Source organism: Pyxicephalus adspersus, chromosome 6, assembly GCF_032062135.1.
Source record: "Pyxicephalus adspersus chromosome 6, UCB_Pads_2.0, whole genome shotgun sequence".
NCBI lineage: Eukaryota > Metazoa > Chordata > Amphibia > Anura > Pyxicephalidae > Pyxicephalus > Pyxicephalus adspersus.
This window is the reverse complement of record NC_092863.1, coordinates 14557221-14575356: the sequence shown is the minus strand read 5'-3', so window position 1 is coordinate 14575356 and position 18136 is coordinate 14557221. Positions and strand designations below refer to the sequence as shown.

The window sequence follows — 18136 nt, the reverse complement described above, 5'->3', positions numbered from 1 at the left end:
GAGTTCCCAGCTCCTCCCATCTAGCACAGGTAGTTCTACAGGAGTTCCCAGCTCCTCCCATCTAGCACAGGTAGTTCTACAGGAGTTCCCAGCTCTTCCCTCCTAACTCAGCTATCTCTACAGTAGTCCCCGGCTGCTTGCACCTACTACAGTTGTCTCCACTTCCCTCTCTGCTACTCTGTCTTGAAGCAGATATCTTTGCAGGAGTTCCCAGCTACTCCAACCTACTACAGCTACTGTATATCTACAAGAACTCCCAGCTCATCCCACATACCACAGCTATCTCTGCAGATGTTTTCAGGTATTTCTATGTACCACTACATGAGTCCCAGCCTCCTACTACCTCCAATGCCAATCTGTATGGTTTCAAATATCTTACCAGAAAGAATGCCAGCCAGCACCTGGTGAGGAAAATGTGCCAGGATAAGCAGCCTTGAAACAGCAATTCCTGACATCAGCAGAATATACAAGTGTAAAGGAATGTATCGCCGAATGCCCCTGTTACAAGATAAAACTGTTATTGTTGCAAGGCTCATATCTTTTTTTAGATAAGATGCTAAAAATATTAAATTACTAAAAATACATCCAGTCAGTAAAAGACCAATAATGTTACCAATCCTGCTTTCACTGTTTTCAATTATCGCTTTATGGGTAAGGTAAATGGATGCTTCTCCCAGCTGTGTTCCACACGTTGGCCTTACTGTCACCAAAGAGAGCTCTAATGACACAATGGCTGACAAGTGAAATCACAGCACACAAGTATGCGGGACCTGACAGAGACCCATTAGGATACACACTTCCTGAAGGACTAAAGAACACATCTCCTTACATTAAAGAAATGAAGAACAGAGTTCTGTAGTCCAGTAGGGGGGACTTAGGCAGAGCTGAGCAAACTGCTAGGTTAGGAACTCCCTGGCAGATCAGCAGGTATTTTTCTATACTTGCAGCAGATGAAAACATTGATTTGTTGCATATCTCCATTTTTCTCTTGCCAGACCTCCTTTTCCCCTTCTGTGGGTTCCTTATTCCTTTTGTAACAAATACACAACCATCAAGCAATATCCCTTACCTCTGTGACAGGTTTGTGAGGAACATTACCACAGGCCAGAGGGCAGCTCCTGTAATCATGCAGTGTCCTGAAGGGCTTCCTGAAACAGTGAAGAATGAAAAAAAATCTGTACCGTGGTGAAAATCTTGTTACAAGAACTGTTATTTTAGGCAATTTATTTTTTACAGGCTGCAATACTCACCTGCTCTCTAGCATTGCCCATAGACATTCATTCTTACCACTTGAGTTAAATATTGCTAATACCACTGAGCCACATATATAGGCTTTGGGTAGACCATCTGTTCTAGTAGACCTCTGTGGCCAGCAGTAGGGCTGTGTGTGAAGAACAGGACCTCACCCTCCAGCTCCAAGAATCTGGAGGAGTAGTGTGGTAGTGGCTTCTTCATGGCTCAGAAAAGTCAATGGAGCTGAAGTGTGAACCCAGCTGTCAGCCATGTAGGGCTGCTGGAATAAATGGTCCGCCATGCTCCTTCAATGAGGTTCAGTGACTGAGCGGTTTTAAAAATCTAGGAGCCCTGTTTAGATTTACCAAATGTGAGTGCAATATTGCTTTTTACTAATAGGAATGTTTTGCTTGCAACCTCCTACTTCCTTTCAACATCACCCACTGGGCCTCTGCCCACCTTCTCTAACCACCCAATGTTCTCTTATCGTGCCCATTCTTTTCCGCCTAACACAAAACATTTCCAGTGGAGTTGCTACACCTGTACAATGTACTCACCAGGGCCCGTTTCACAGGTGGAAGGAAACTGCCTGAGCTTGTGGCCATCGGGAAAGCCAGATTCATGGACCCACCAAAATGGACGCTCCCCAAAAAGAAACCTGTAATATATTAGTGATAAACAAATACTTGTAAATAATTAACACAAAAGTCGGTACATCTCACATAATATTAAGGGAAGTGACGTTCTCTTTAAAGCAATGACCCCCCCTCCATGTTATAGGTTGGTACCTGTAAGTCAGCCTTCTGACACTTTGCTTTTGTAAAATGAGTAGTGAAATGAACAGATTTTTTAGTAAAATGTATTTTTTCATAGCAACAGAGATATTCTTAGGAGAGCTTAAGTGTTTTAAAACTACAGTTATCCACTAAAGGAATTTGTGAAATGTGTTTTGGGAATTTTTAAATGTTGCCCAGAGGAAAATAACAACATGGCTGTCACTGGTTGTCTTTGATGTTTCCTTTTAGAGACATTCCCCTTTTTTTGGAAAGTGAAAAGGTATTATATTGGGGACATCCAAATTATTACAATGGGGACTCCTAATTAATATGGTTACAACATGGCTGCTAATTTGACAAGAATTTGAAGCTCTTAATTCCTGCTTTCAGTTTTGCCTTGGCACAGCTTCATAATTCAACCTATCACTGATTGAACGAAGGAACAATAAATAGGATATACAGTGAACGTTTCTACTTTTCTACAGTACATAGCATGTAAAATGAAGCAACTTCCCTCTTGATAAAACTTGCACTTCAGGAAATAAAGTTGCTTATGTTTTTTTTTTTTTCAGTTTACAAAACATGTTGCAAGCAGTGTTATCTGAAGATAAACTTTCTCAACACCAGACAAAAAATGCACTCTGCAGGGGTATTAGTTTTGCTTGAACAACTACTACAACTACAATGATTAAGACTGAAAGCTACTAAAAACACACCCACCACATATGTAAGGCAACTACAAAGTTTTTTTTATCTATAATGCACTTTTTTTTCCTTAACAAATAGTCTGCAATAATATGCGTCTGAGCCAGTGTTGCCTAATCAGTAATCCTTTAAAGGTTGCTAGATGTTCCTTGAGTATTGAGCAGTTTAGATCTTTCAGGTCGGTTTAGGTGACACCAATGATCTTTTTGGCTATCTGTAAAGGTGACATTCTTCCCACTGGCCATCATTATACGAGGCATTATTCCTCCTGACCACCACACTAATATACTGCGATCTGTGGATATAGTAATTATAGCCGGGGTTCCTTAAAGATCTGAACATTATTTCAAAGGTTCCCCCATGTTAAATACATTGAAAAAGACTGGTCCCTTCCACTGATATAAATCAGATCGTGTTTATGGACATATGTCTTACCATTTTAAAACAAGATTCAGCCACTCACAGATTAGTCCTAACCACAGAACAGTCACTCCCAGTCTGTGGTGGAGGGAATATGCCAAAGGGAAATAAAGAAGAAATATAGTGCCAGGGTCACCCAGGTAAGTCAGCCACAACCAGAATTCTTCAGAACCACGAAGTTGCTCTTGCAAAGCACCAGCAAACAGAACCCCGGTGGTGTGTATCTCATCCATCTATAAGAAAGCATGTTATATTTCATTAAAGGCAGGCAAGACATAGAAAAAAAGAGGAGTTATCCCTTAATGATTATGGATGAACCTATGTCTGGTGATTGATAAGACTGATGAGTAAATCAAGGTAAAGATACCTTTACCTGTAAAACAGGTAAACAATGCCTGAGAACCAGGACACCTAAATTACATTAACATTTCATTTGAAAAACAAAAGACTTGTAACAAGATTTTGGAGTCTTCCTGTGGGATTTATTCCCTTTTTATGTTGGGTGAGATACCCTGGCTCCTGAATGGGAATCTAATGATGTCAGGGCTCTGTGAACACAACGTCCTTCCACACCAAACTCATTAAACCAGGTATGATGAAGCTGGAACAAGACATGCTGGCATTCCAGAAGTAGAAATACGTAGCTTCCTATATACAGTAATAAAAGCTGGATTATATGATTTTAATGCTTTTACCTAGAGGAAGGCAGAATGAGGTTTTGTCCCCAGCCATCTCTTTATTTGACATTGATCATTTGCAATAGTCACCAAGTGCATCCTCACTGTATAGATATCCAGCTTAGGTGGGGCCCCTAAACATTTACTGGCCCCTAGGACCTTGCCGAGGTTAGATGAAGGCTGTACCTACAGGATACGGATCTCCCGGCTTTATTCATTCTGTAGATTTATGTATTTTCCACTTCACCTTATGCTTCCTAATTATTATATGAGGAAGCAAAGCCCTGCCTCTACCAAGATGGCCGCCCCCACACAGAGAAACCGTGCAGAACAAGGCTTAGTAGGTCAGTAAAAGGATAAAATATAGACAATACTGGTGATTCCTCCTTTACCTCTGCACATCTTCCACACTGCAGTTAGTCCTCCAGGAGGGGGATGAGCCACTATTACAATATAGAAATTTCAGATTGAGCTATTGGGTTCTGTAAACATTGTTCAGCAGAGGTAAAAAGAAAGCATGCTTAAGGAGGACTAAGGCTCCTTTGAAACCCATTGTGCCAAGTTTGGCACAGTGCTGTGGCCGTGGTGCAGATTTGAAGATATATCTAGCCGCAGCCACAAGCAAACTAGAGGTCCCAACCACCTCCATTCACCTAATAGCGGAGGCCGGGACCACGACTGAGGAGCGTGATTGCATGCATAAAATTAATATGCCATATTTTATATTTAACTGATACAAAAAAGGATATTTATACATTTTTTATCCCAATCATAATAAATATTTACAATACCACTAAATGAAAATATAAGTGAGAAAAATATATAAAAATATGATGTTCTGTATTACCCTGATCACCAAATTTATTATCTACATCCCTAACCATCCCGTGCTGGATTACAGGTGAACTTGTCACAAATATATTGACTTTATATAAAGTCCCAGGGTTATTCAAACGATATATGGAAGCAGCGTGTGATCCTAGTGCGGATCTGCTGATTGCAATGCCAAATGAGCAGATCTCTAACTAGCCGCTCCTTACAGCTCCGGCTGCAATCACCGCTGCAATTGTCCCACTCGGGGGTGGCCGCCTTGTAATTACCAGCAGCTCCCAGGCGTAGGTTTCTATGGAGATCACACTTCATGAGAATTGGTAATATGAAAATGGAAAGTTCTGATACAACATAAACCAGAATGTTTGTGGGAATGTCAGAAACTTATAGGTATGTAACCTCCTCCTGACCTGCATTGAGCTGGTATTTAATGTACAGCACCGAGTAATATGTTGGCGCTATGTTTAATAATAATATGGAATTTATCATTTATATTAATATGGGAATGCAAAACCCATTTCATGTGAACTAATACCCAACAACGTGAGCTCCGACATTACCCTGTCCCCGACCGTCAAAGATTTCCTGGCCAGGCATCCTATGAAGCTTTTGTGGACAATCTAGAATATGAGATCATGCTGGGGAGCTCCATAGGATTGAATGTAGTCAGTGATATCTCACTGGAATGTATGGATGAGAAGAATGATTGTATGCTAGTGACAGCCGTATTATTGCATTGCTCTGTCACTGATCCAAAACCTGCAGAATGTCCCAGCATGGAGGCAGCAATACATGGACACTGGTATTTATTCTGCATTGGTGAGCTGTGAGATCAGTGACGGATCAGTAGGGGTGCCATGGCTGTAAGCCTGGAAAAGGGAATAGGGGTTGGCGTCCTATGCTAAGGTTATATTAGGACTGTCGGTGAGGTCGTAGTGCAGGTACAGCTTCCTCGGGGGAGACGCTGCATGGAGCAGCCATTAATATTATTAAACAGGATTTATATAGCGCCAACATATTACACAACGCTGTACATTAAATAGGGGTTGCAAATGATGGATGCATACAGACAGTGACACAGGAGAGGACCCGGCCCCGAAGAGCTTACAATCTAGTAGCCATGTTCTGTACAACTCGCTGTTTAATGTGCAAGTGCCGGTTCTTCCAATGCATTCTCTCATAGATTGTAAGCTCTTCAGGGCAGGGTCCTCTCCTGTGTCACTGTCTGTCATTTGCAACCCCTATTTAATGTACAGCGCTGAGTCATATGTTGGTGCTTTATACTGTTTATTAATATTAGATAGAGCAGGTATAATAATAGATGAATATTCAGGACTCCCTCAGCTAACATTTACATATAAAGCATTTAGAACAGGCATTGCTGGTACTTATAGTACTTTCACCAGGTCTGAGCAATGACACCACAGGAAATACCACACCAACCAGCTCAAGGTGCCCTACTGTGTCTCATAGCAACGCAGTTTACAGCACGTGACCCACCTCGACTCCGCCCACCTGCCGCTAATCCCCTTCAGGTATGGCGAGCGAGGAGCAAAATTCACGCAGTTTGAATGAACCTCTTCCGAGCGCAGACACGTCAATAACCCCGCCCACCTATCGCGGTAAGGCGAGTGTCTTGGTCACGTGAGCGAAGTGAGGTGGGCGGGGATTAATTGTCACCTTGTATGTTGATGACTTCCCTGTTATTTGTAATGATAAAGCTTTATTTAAATAACAAAGCCCCTTTGAGAGCTATGAAGGGAATACAATTTAGGGTGGGGGAACCAAAACCATGACAGCTGTGGCCCTTATTGCAATTTATCTCCTCTAGCCCCAGTGCAGGAAATGCCCCCTATAGGAGCTCAGAATATGGAGCCATAAATTCCTGCACCCCAATACATCCCAAGCACACCACAACACAGAGCCTTCTTCAACAGAACATTGAGGAGTATATGCATAGACAATGCTTTTTTTTTCATTTGAGGCAATTTTTTTTCACTTCCTGTCCTAGAAATGCAACAGGAAGTAAATGCAATCTCCCAAAATAAAGAGGATTTCCACTGGGTGTTGTCCCCATTATAAGATTTTCTCTGTCCTGTAACATTTTTGAAGGAGGCCAGGGACGGCTTTGAGAAGAAACTCCCAGACAGAATCCACACTGAATAGGAAACAATGCTATAGTTAAAAGAATGGGATCTGGTGGGTCAGGTTAACCCATTCCCCCAGTTCGAAGCATTAGCCCCCTGGGGGCAGGGATGTGAGGCTCTTCCTCTTTGGTGAAGATCCTAAGAGCACCTCAGTTCACATGATAATGATCACTAGACCAAAGGGGACACAGACGCTAACCAAAGCAAAGGGCCCATTGACATCTTTGTTATGCTTCTTCGTGCATTCACATGCATTGCAATATGCCGGCCCATTATCAAATCAATACGAACTCTTATCCGCCCAGATTTGCAGGTAAAGCTTTTTAGAACAGAGGGGGGTGTTGCTCCTTTCGATGTGTAAGTTAGGTTTCTGCGGTGACAGGGTTGCTTTTAAAAAGATTTTCCAATCTTCCTTAAACAAAGGAAATTATGAGGTTGAGTTGGTATTTTTAGTTTTCTGATCACAAGGGCATGAACTCATTTTTCATAGAGTGCTCTAAAAATATCGATGAAAATTGCACTTTTATTACCAAGCATCAGTCATCTCTGCACCCTTCCTATGCCACTGTTCTCCTTTACCCCCTTCCTCTTACACTCTTCTTCTCACCCTACCTCTGCCACTGTTCTCCTCTGCACCCTTCCTCTGCCACTAATACAGCTGTTTATAATGATGGGGGAGACCATGTTCATCTCTGCACCCTTCTTTTGCCACTGTTCTCCTTTTCCCCCTTCCTTTTACACTATTCTCCTCTGCACCCTTCCTCTGCCACATTTCACCTCTGCACCCTTCCTCTGTCACTGTTCTCCTTTACCCCCTTCCTCTTTCACTGTTCTTCTCTGCACCCTCCTTCTGCAACTGTTCTCCTTTACCCCCTTTCTTTTACACTGTTCTCCTCTGCCACAATTCACCTCTGCACCCTTCCTCTTACACTGTTAACCTCTGCACCCTTCCTCGGTCACCGTGTTCCTTTTCCCCCTTCCTCTACCAGTTATCTCTGCACCCTTCCTCTGCCACTGTTCTCCTCTGTACCCTTCCTCTGTCAATGTTCTCCTTTCCCCCCTTCCTCTTACACTGTTCTTCTCTGCACCCTTCCTCTGTCTGCACCCTTCCTCTGTCACTGTTCGCCTCTGCACCCTTCCTCGGTCACTGTTCTCCTCTGCACCCTTCCTCTGTCACTGTTCTCCTCTGCACCCTTCCTCTGTCACTGTTCTCCTCTGCACCCTTCCTCTGTCACTGTTCTCCTTTACCCCCTTCCTCTGCCACTATTCTCCTCTGCACCCTTCCTCTGTCACTGTTCTCCTTTACCCCCTTCCTCTGCCACTAATATCGAGGTTTATAATGATGGGGAAGACCACGTTCGCTCTACTGATAATTTAAACATTCTCAGTAAATTGATCCTATTTCAGTTTTGAATTGCACAGCTTTGTTCCAAACAAGCAGGTGTTAAATTGGCTCTGTCCTCACCTCTGGCTATAATTTTTATCATGGAGCAAAGTTCCATGTGGTCTTCTACTAAGGGTATTTTTTAAATAAATGCTGCAGTGCCCAGTTCAAAAATGTTCTTAATTTCCTTTAATGTCAGCAAACATTCAAGTTGTATATAAAGGTTACCCAGCTTTACCCTCTGATACAAGATAACTGTTTTTTTTCCTTTGTACTATTTTTCTATTATCAATAAAGTTTCTTGAAACGCGTCCCTATTTTAAAATGGCGTCCTAAAGCACAAGCACGGAAACGTAAGACTCGCTCTTGCTATGTGGCACGTCCCACATGCCAGTTTCCAAAATGGCGGAATCAAATTCTCGCGAGATGGGCGTGGATTATTAGAGGTGAATTCCCAGCAGCCCTTTCGCCGACGTTAGTTCTTAAGGTTGCGCGCTGAGGTCGGGGGCTGTTCGAGCTGCACGTCACGCAGGCCGGCTGGAAGATGGCGGCTCCGGGGGAATATTTCAGCGTCGGCTCCCAGGTCTCATGCCGGACATGCCAGGAAACGCGGCTCCAAAGTAACGTCTTTTAAATATTACAATACATTTCAGGTGTAAGGAAAACGTGTTGAAAGTAATTGTTTTGAAAGCAGCCAAACTCAGCATGATGTAGACGAGTCTTCTCTAATCAGGAAAGCTTAGACTCCATTCTAATTGTGAAACAATAGTCCCTGGTCAGCAGGGTGCTTGCTGCATTCTAAAGAAACTGAACACCTTTTGCTTTCATTCACTTAGAAAGCAGTCAGCTGATTCACAAAAAAACATTTTGTAGTGGAAAAAGGGCCTCTCACAGCCAGTAGTTTCATTACAGCTTGCCTTGAAGATGTTCCTAAACTTGGCAACAAACAAGACATGCTTTAGTGCCCTTATTTAATATTCATTACTAATGGCATTCCCATTTGTACCCTTGCAATGTACAGCAGTGCAACTGGGGAACACCCTGACGTTTGTGTGCAGCCCAAATACAACACACATCAATGCAAGCTGCAGTATGTTGCATTTTCACAAACTCTCCAGTGTACTGGGGTTCTAAAACACTTGGGTTAGGATAATTGTTTAGCAGATGCCTGGCACCAAAATGGCAATACCGAGTTAGTAAATGAGTAAATAGGGGTCAACAGGAGAAAATAAGGAATATGGGGTGCAATGCTATCCCTGCAGGGTTGGTGACTTTAATTACAGTACCTCACTAGCCCATTGCTAGAATTGGTAGTGATCTAGTTATTTACTATAGCTTGTATGAAGTAAAACTCATTTATTTTTTAATGAATAACGCTAAATACTGATTTCTTCTAAAAATGTTTTTATTTGGCAGCTGGCAAGCAGAGCTCGATTGGAGAAGGAAGAGAAAATGAGCCAGGCTTATGCTATCAGTGCTGGAGTTTCTTTGGACGGACAGCAGCTATTCCAGACCATTCATAAGACGTGAGTGCTAGATCATGTAAATCTATATACTTTGTGTGCAAATACCCAAAAAAAACAGATAACTAAAAGCTTCTGCAATGACGGCCTATATATTGAACTTTAGACAAGCCTCCTATCATTGTATCAATGTGCACAGATACTTTTAGTTTTTTTTTTATTAGTGGGCAGGCATATTTGGTCCCCTACGCAGTCTTTGCTTCTTCTAGCTCTGCTGGTTCTTTAATCCCTCTGCAAGTCCATCAAAGTAGTCTGTCTAGGAAAAGCATCTCTGCAGTGTGCCAAGCACTGTGTGCTCCTGGTAGTCAGTGACGTCATGATTTTAGTTATTTACTGGAAAAAAAACACTTTCTAGCCTTTTCACATGCCCCCTGGTAAGCTCAAGCTGTACACGTTAATTAATATCTTCTAATCTAATCGGCTTTGTATGTGCTTTCTCTACAGGATAAAGGACTGTAAATGGCAGGAAAAAAATATAGTAGTTATGGAGGAGGTAGTTATCTCTCCCCCATACCAGGTGGAAAATTGCAAAGGAAAAGAGGGTAGTGCGCTAAGTCACGTTCGCAAAATAGTAAGTACATTTTTTTTTTTTTTTTGATCTCTTTGGGTTTAACTTTGCCGACTCTACCACTGACAAATAACATTGTTTTGGTTGTAGTGCTTTGTCAGTCAGGATCAGACCTCCCGAAATGTTAGAGGTTTATAATCAATCATTAGTGACTCATTCCTGCTGCTTAAGGCTAGGTACAAACCTGCAATGGTTCTTGTCCGAAAATCTGCTCAGGGCTGATATCGGATGAGAATCTTGTGTATGTACATTGTTATCCATTGTCCAAACGACTGTCTTGGCGAATCCACAGACAATGAAAGATTGTAATGGGAGTAAAGGGGTAGCGAGCGCAGTGGGGTGCTGCTCTGTCGTTCTCCCCCCTCCTCTCCATAGAGCAGAACTGTGCTGTATGTACAGCGCTCATTCATGCATCATGCAGTCGTTGGAAAGGATCGTGAAAGATCCTTTCCAATGACCATTATTGCAGGTATGTAGCCTCTAGTGATTAATCACTAATTAGAGGCAGTTGTTAAACGTTATAAAAGCAACCCTTGTTGTAAGGCATGCAAAAATGTCAAAGTTGGGGAAATGAGGATTATATCATAAGATTTATCTAATCTCTTTAATGTGTAAACAGATAGGGCCTCGCTCTACAGCAAATGTTTGTAAAATCATTGTGTATGGACAGTTTGGCTGTAACCTTGTACGTCATGAGGTTCTCTGGCTTGCCACATGTCATTGTAGTGTTGCTGATTAACATTTTAATGTTCAGTCCCTGACATCACCAGCCAATGGCCTCCAGCCTATGCTTACATTACTAACCATGCAGTCCATGAAATGAACATATTTTTCTTTAGTGGAAGAGGAGGCAAAATGGCTCTTTTGATAGTAAAGGTTGCTGACCCCTGGTATAGGGTTGTGATCTGTGTAAGGAGCAGAAATAACTTGCTAGTTGAATGACATTTATGCTCACAAAAACTATGAAGTGGGGCTATTCTCGCATAAAACATTCATGTTGGTCCACCAATATATTTTTGGTTCATTCTGAGAGCGTTTCCCCGAAATAACCATCATTAACTGGTATACGCTATGAGGGATTTGGCATTTCACTGATTTCCATATAATATACAGAGATAACATGTCAGTAACTGGTATCTGCAGGCGCATGACTGCTTACTTAATGACAACATAGAAGAAACAATGTTAAGGACTGGTTGTGAAGCTGACTTATGTTTAGTTTCTTAGTATAACCAAGCTACCATCATTCTCATCGTGGCTAAATTCCATTGCTTACCTAGCACACGTGTTTCTGTAACTAGCCCATGCTAACATGGAGTTATGCAAAGAAATGATTTTGTAGGCGGCTTTACTGACAACAGCATACAAATGGGAAGTGTGACTACATTGAAATGATGGTTTGGGGCACAATGAAACATAAAAGTACCTTCAATAAAGAAATTTATTGGGAAGTGCGTAAGACAGATAAATAGGAATGTGTCTTAGTCAGGTTTGCTCTTTAAGGTTTCTACATTTTAAAGTAACTGGATGTGGTACCTGTATATGCTGCCATACAAGAACTTTGGTAAGAGCTGGCACCTCTACACAGAAATATGTTATAGATTAAGGAAGTAATGGTAGGACTGGAATTTTCACACTAACACAAAGCAGTATATTCTGTAAAGTGTATATTCCTATGGCCCGATGTGTAGTACAGTGAGCAGTGAGTTCCCTATTCATGTGCCACCATGGTCAGGAATTGATATACATTCTCTTCAATGATCAGGTCAGACACTGGGACATTTTCTACCCATGCTTTTAAGTCCCAATGATAACTGCTCCCATATTTCTTGTACAGAGCAAGTTATAAGTCCCCAAGTTGGTCCCTGAACCACTTAACTATAATGGATGATCTGTGTGCAGACTTGCATAATATTTGTTTTTAATCCGTTTACAAACATTTTTTTGACTACAATAAAAATAATGACAATATGACAAATTAGTTTTACATGTTGACATGTGTTTGTCAATAAAATAATATCTGAACATACACAATCTCTAATTCTGTGAAAATAAATCCTGTCCAATAGGTTCAGAATACTAGTGCTACATGAGTGCCATCTTGTGGTTAGATTGTTCATCGCTTTCCAAAATAGAAATATTACTCACTAGGTAGTATAGGATTCCTTCAAAGTTTCAATCTTCCCAGAAACATCTTCTAAATGTTGGGGGATATTGGAACTATTCTACATATTTTGTGCAGCTGTCACCATTTATTTGGTAAAGAATGACACCATTTTATTATAATTTAACAAGTTAATTTATCTGTTTCTAACACCACTCAAGTAGAATTGTCATCTGTCCTCCCTGGGTAATTTCACATATTTGCATTGAAAACCATCATGCCCAAACACAAGCTTTTAATCTTGGCCCAAAACATCCCAGATTTGTTACACGATCTTTACTAAATATTCCAAAAGAGATAGCTGCACATTCCTACAACACTTAGGATCAATATATTGACATGTTGGGTCCGTGTATCTTCATTGGTACATCTGTCTATAAATCCCTCTGTAATAAATATGGCCACGCTGACCCCCCTATCCTCCAACATTCTTTTCTTTTCAGTGCTTTGGGGTACTAAACCTCCCCAGAGCACATTTTTCAACTCTTCCTTTCTTCTTATTCAAACTGTGTTGTGCTCATTTAATGATATGATCACCAGAACTCATACTAGGAGCTTCTCATTGGCAACATGTAATATCACATAGTTTTGTTCTTTATATTGATGCGTTGCAAGTGATTTCTATTGCCCGTTTCTATCTTCCTATATCCATAAACGTCACATTGTATCTGTTCCCTTCTATCTATCTTACTATATTCATACATGTCACATTGTATCTGTTCCCTTCTATCTATCTTACTATATATTCATACATGTCACATTGTATCTGTTCCCTTCTATCTATCTTACTATATATCTATACATGTCACATTGTATCTGTTCCCTTCTACCTATCTTACTATATCCATACATGTCACATTGTTTCTGTACCTTTCTATCTATGTCTGGTATTATATCCATGCATAACAAATTGTTTAGATTTCTTGTATGATGTTTCCTTGCGCCTATGTTACTCTAAATGTTACACCCCTGACTTAAAACAAGCACCATTATCAGGAAAGTCAATAAGTTTAGAGGTTTTGATCTCCATATTTGTTCTAGGCCAGTAACTCAGAAAATACTGAAAAAAATAAATCAACATGACAACCAAGGAAGGAGTATTTTCAGCAATGGTAGCCTCCATTCGTCTTCAGTTGCCATTAACCGACATCTCTCACTTGTCCTGCGTTTCAAATGGGCCATCTGTGTCATTCCAATTCTTGTCTTGATTTTTCTTGCGGTTCCTCTCAGCCATCACAATGGCAGCAATCACCGTTACGAGGACAGTTATGGTAATGACCAATACAGTGGCAGTCTCTGCTACACATAGTTGGTTGTCCACTGAGACCAGAGCTGCTCCTGAAAGCTGTGATGGTCCCTCACAAGTCAAGTTATCATAGTCATCTATGTGAAGGTGTCGAACACTATTTATCTTTCCAAACACTCTTTGTAAGTCACAGTCACATACCCAGGGGTTTCCAGATACTTGAATGTGTGTACTCGGGGTCTGAAGGTTGAGAAATGTTTTGAACTTGAGGTGACTTAGTTGGTTTTCTGAAAGAGCCAGTAATCGTAATGAATGCAAAGAAGTGAAAGACTCAACTGCTATGCTGCTGATATTATTATCTGAAAGGTCCAGAAGTTCTAGGTTCTGGAGCATAAAAAAGTAACCACCTCTTACTGAATCTAAAAAGTTGGATTGGAGATGAAGGTGGCGTAGTCTTGAAAGACCACGAAAAGCCCCTTGTTCTATGGTGCTCAGGTAGTTCCTGCTCAGATCCAACTTCTCCAGGCTCTCCAAATGTCTGAGACTCTCATAATTGAGGGAAGTCAACCTGTTGGAAGGGACTCTTAATTCTCGTAATGAACCTAGACCTCTGGAAAAGTCAAGCGGTAAGCTGATGAGAAGGTTACTTGAAATGTCTAAACGTTCCAGGAAGCCAAGAGAGCGGAAGCACCTTGAAGATACAACCTCAATGTAATTATCAGACAACAGAAGGATGCGGAGTGACCACAAAGCTTGGAATGAGGCGGGATCAAGACGGCTGAGGTTGTTGTGACGAAGGTCCAACATCCAGGTGCTGTGAGGAAGGTGGTGAGGAACCACGAGAAGTTCCAGTCCTCTGCATTCCACTAGGTTCGAAGAATCATAGCAAAGGCAAGATTGAGGGCAAGACTGTGGCAGATTTGCATGCAAAGAACAAGCGATCTGCAATAGGGACAACAGAGCCGCCATATTGGAGAACATGTTTGAGACTTCCTTTAGAAGTTACTTTCTCATATTTTGTAGACTTGTAGAGAGATGATGATATTTACTTTATTTCCTAAAGCAATAACAAATGAATAAAATATATACTAATATAAAATATAAACTCCATTAAAAAAAACAATAACACTTATAATTATTTTTCCCTCTTTTCAAATAATTCTCTGATACGATTCATCTTTCAAAAATTCTGTATGTCTAGTTTTTTATATTTCTCAATGCTGGATTGTAAAACAAGAAAGTAATAAGTGTGAAGCCCCAGCTATTTACTTGTACTGGTTCAATGATTCTTTACATTGATGCCACACCTTACTAAACAAGTTCTTCACCTAAATCTGATGTACCATTGATGGTGGAATGGGGTCACTGGACAATATAGCTGTCACCTTATCCCTGTAGTTCTCTTCTGACTTTATTTATTCATTTTTCCTGCAGGATCTGTGTTTAATCCAAGTCTGTTCCCCTGATTTTTCCACATTATGTAATAATGCCTCTATATGATGTGTCTGTATGTTTGTGTGCATGTATATGCTGATCATCTATGTGCCCCTCCTCTTGCTGTCATGACATTTAAGTTATTTCACTTACCCGTAATGTCTGCTCCAGCAGTTATCTTGCAGATGTGGGTCAGATATGCGCCTTGCAACATAAACCATGCATGGAAATCAAATCCCTCTGCAGGATTAATGGGGCTGGATTATGAGCATGTTATCCCTTCCAGCATCAGGAATAGTATATAACCGCATATCCTTTCCTCATTGACTTTTCATGTACAGCAGTAGTTTGTCCAACCAGCCGCTTTACATCTGTAGGTGAACTATAAACCCTGACATACAAAAGCAAGGCATTGTTAGTCTTGTAGTTCACCAACAGCCTAGAAGCTGCCAATGGCAGGAGAGGAATACCAGTAATATTACAGATATTCTCTGCCACTTCTATATCATTATAATATTCCTATGTGCAAGCAGACTGACTACTATGGCTTGTGTGGTACTGGTGCCATAACTGTGTGTTGGTATGGTTGCTGCCCTGGCCCTCTTTCTGTCTCCGAAACATGCATAGCCTGTAATAGACCCAAGGAGGAAGAATATATTGAGCATCAGATTATCCAGAAGATAGAGATCCAAGCTAAAGAAAAAGGATGGGGGAAAGGGTTGTGTTTGTTGGGGCACTGAAATGCCCAGAAACAATCATGGCAGCTACCATGGGTTTGCAGTAAATCCTTGGGGTCTGCAAAGGTTTGGCATAAGGGTTCTCCAAGCTACAGATTAAGGAACAACATTTATTGTAGTGCAAAGTGTTTGACCCTGGTCAGCTAAGTCACAAAAGCCAAAAGAAATTAATATCCCTGCCTTCTTTTTATAAATAGATGTGCTCCCATATTGTCAGTGTATAGTGGATTGTTGGGGACACCTAACAATTCGATTTAACAAGAGTTTGCCTAAAAAATGAGCCGAATTAAAAGGCAAGATTACCACCCACCCCTCATATACCTCAATAAAATGTGCAGCATAAACTCCAAGCAAAATCCAGAACACTGTCCGTGAACTGAACCCAGGCAGATTCACTCATCCCTAGTGGCCAGCTTTAAGTAGAGTTCTACACATTGTACACAGAGCTGTAGACCGCTAGAAAAGACACTAAATTATGAATATTTAAGCATGGATCAGATTAATAAATTATAAGAATGCCATGGTTGGCTTATATTCAAATGCACTTTGTTTAAACGATGACTGAGCACTTTTTAGACAGCTTTAAAGTGTGTCCAAAGCCAAAACTTTCCTTTTTGATGAGAGGTTAGAGCAGCCTTTCTCAACCTTTTAACATGAAATAACTTATTTACTATGATGTGTATCAGCTGGCAGCTAGATCCAAGTGACCAGGTCTATGTAACGGAGCAAAAAGTCCAAATTGTCTGATACCCACCTAGTATAATATAATTCTGTCCCATCTACACCCCATGCAGTAGGTGAACCATTGTGGAAATCATGCAATCAGCTCTTGCTTTACTTCCACCCACTATAAATATAAAATATATATATTAATATATATCACCAATGCCAGCACCAATCGGCATCAATTACACCTAAACAATTGTAACTTTTTCTTAAACATTACAAGTCAGTAGAACAATGTTGTATGTGTTCTGCTTTAGGTGGTTTATGACTCTTACCAAGCACTCTGTACTTTTATTAAATAAACATTATAAAGTGAAAAAATCATACAGTTTTTATTTACAGGTTTGGCTAGGCAAACCACAGCCTCATTAGTAATTGTTGACAGTTGGTCTTGATGCCATTATTGATCCTTGAAAACTTATTCAACATATAAATGGTAAACGTCCCCTTTGTTTTACATGTGATGGTGTTAGATTTGGCCTAAGATGGGTAGGTAAAAAATTGCCCGTCATAAAGAGATCAGCTATTCTATGTTAGTTTTAGCCCTGAGATAAACCCAGGCCATCTCCATACAGACACAAAGAAATAAAGATACAGATTGGACTCGCACATACCTGTTACAGAGCTCAGCAAAGGTAATATCCTCCCGTTCAGTTCTGTTCTATGCCGGTAATGGTCTTCGTTGGTGGTAAGTAGAAGAGACCTGTAGCTTCTCCCGAGTCCCCTGGCCCTACAACACCGACTAGGCCATGAAATATGCATGCTTGCCATTTATTATTAATACTTGTGTTCTTTCAGGCAGCCCAGGCTCTTTGCTCTACAGAGGTAGTGTAATCATTGATACATCTCACACGTAAGCTGACCTGTTCATTACCATGAGTTTCCTTTGCATCGGCTTCCTTAAAATACGAAACTGAATTTTTCATCTTGTAAGAGAAAGTGCACCCAAGTAGGTGCTTGGCATAGGTGTGTAGATGTTCCCTGATGTTCAGTCAAATGTATCCTATAAAATATGGGGGTGGTGTGGGATATTGACAGAAGAGTTATAAAGTGTATCTACATAAAAAAAGGCTTTTGTTCTCTTTTTTTTACTGATCCTGATGGTAATGCACAGCCTGTTCTATTGTATTTATGGATGAGCCGTGTTGTCACCATAGGACAAGAACGCCTCTGCCTCTCTTTTTTTCATAAAGAAATGATTCTGTGGTCCAACAAGAAATTTATGTTCTCTAACAGTCCTGATCACCAGTAAAAAAAGGAAATTCAAAATTTAGATAGCCAACAATGGAGAAAGATTCCAATGGGAATTCTAGTCCTTGTGGCAACTATCAGAAAGGCGATTGGCAAACATAGCCAAGAGTGGGCACCTGTGCAGAACTGCCTTGAGCCTTCCCTACGGAACTGACTTTGCCCCCAATGGGGTTCCAAAGACTGAGGAGGGGTGACTTTTCACCTCTCAATGTATGCCCCTGACATTTGAAAGAAAGATGTCCTTTCACTTTCTGTAGAGTAAACTAATTTTATTTTATCCCTCGCCTACTCTAGGTTTGATAAGGTATTGTAGT

The 18136-nt window shown here is 40.9% G+C and overlaps 3 protein-coding genes across 3 annotated transcripts in view; 1 reads left to right on the top strand and 2 right to left on the bottom strand.

Annotated features, from left to right (window-relative positions):
* Positions 1-6280, bottom strand: part of G6PC3 (glucose-6-phosphatase catalytic subunit 3) — an 8661-nt gene extending 2381 nt beyond the window's left edge. The window contains exons 1-5 of the mRNA XM_072414697.1: positions 6143-6280; positions 3150-3367; positions 1791-1891; positions 1070-1148; positions 380-498 (exon numbers count right to left, since the gene is read on the bottom strand). Of these exons, the coding sequence (XP_072270798.1) occupies positions 380-498; positions 1070-1148; positions 1791-1891; positions 3150-3367 (517 nt within the window). The 5' untranslated portion in view covers positions 6143-6280. The remainder of the gene's footprint in view (positions 1-379; positions 499-1069; positions 1149-1790; positions 1892-3149; positions 3368-6142) is intronic.
* Positions 6281-7899: 1619 nt separating this feature from the next.
* Positions 7900-11093, top strand: LSM12 (LSM12 homolog). Its single transcript, XM_072414699.1, has 3 exons — positions 7900-8798; positions 9590-9699; positions 10141-11093. The coding sequence occupies exons 1-3, from the start codon at positions 8718-8720 to the stop codon at positions 10292-10294; spliced, it is 345 nt and encodes a 114-aa protein (XP_072270800.1). The 5' UTR covers positions 7900-8717; the 3' UTR covers positions 10295-11093.
* Positions 11094-11163: 70 nt separating this feature from the next.
* LOC140333196 (uncharacterized) lies at positions 11164-14834 on the bottom strand. The gene has a single exon (XM_072414696.1). The coding sequence runs from the start codon at positions 14653-14655 to the stop codon at positions 13582-13584; it is 1074 nt and encodes a 357-aa protein (XP_072270797.1). The 5' UTR covers positions 14656-14834; the 3' UTR covers positions 11164-13581.
* Between the last annotated feature and the right edge of the window lie 3302 nt (positions 14835-18136).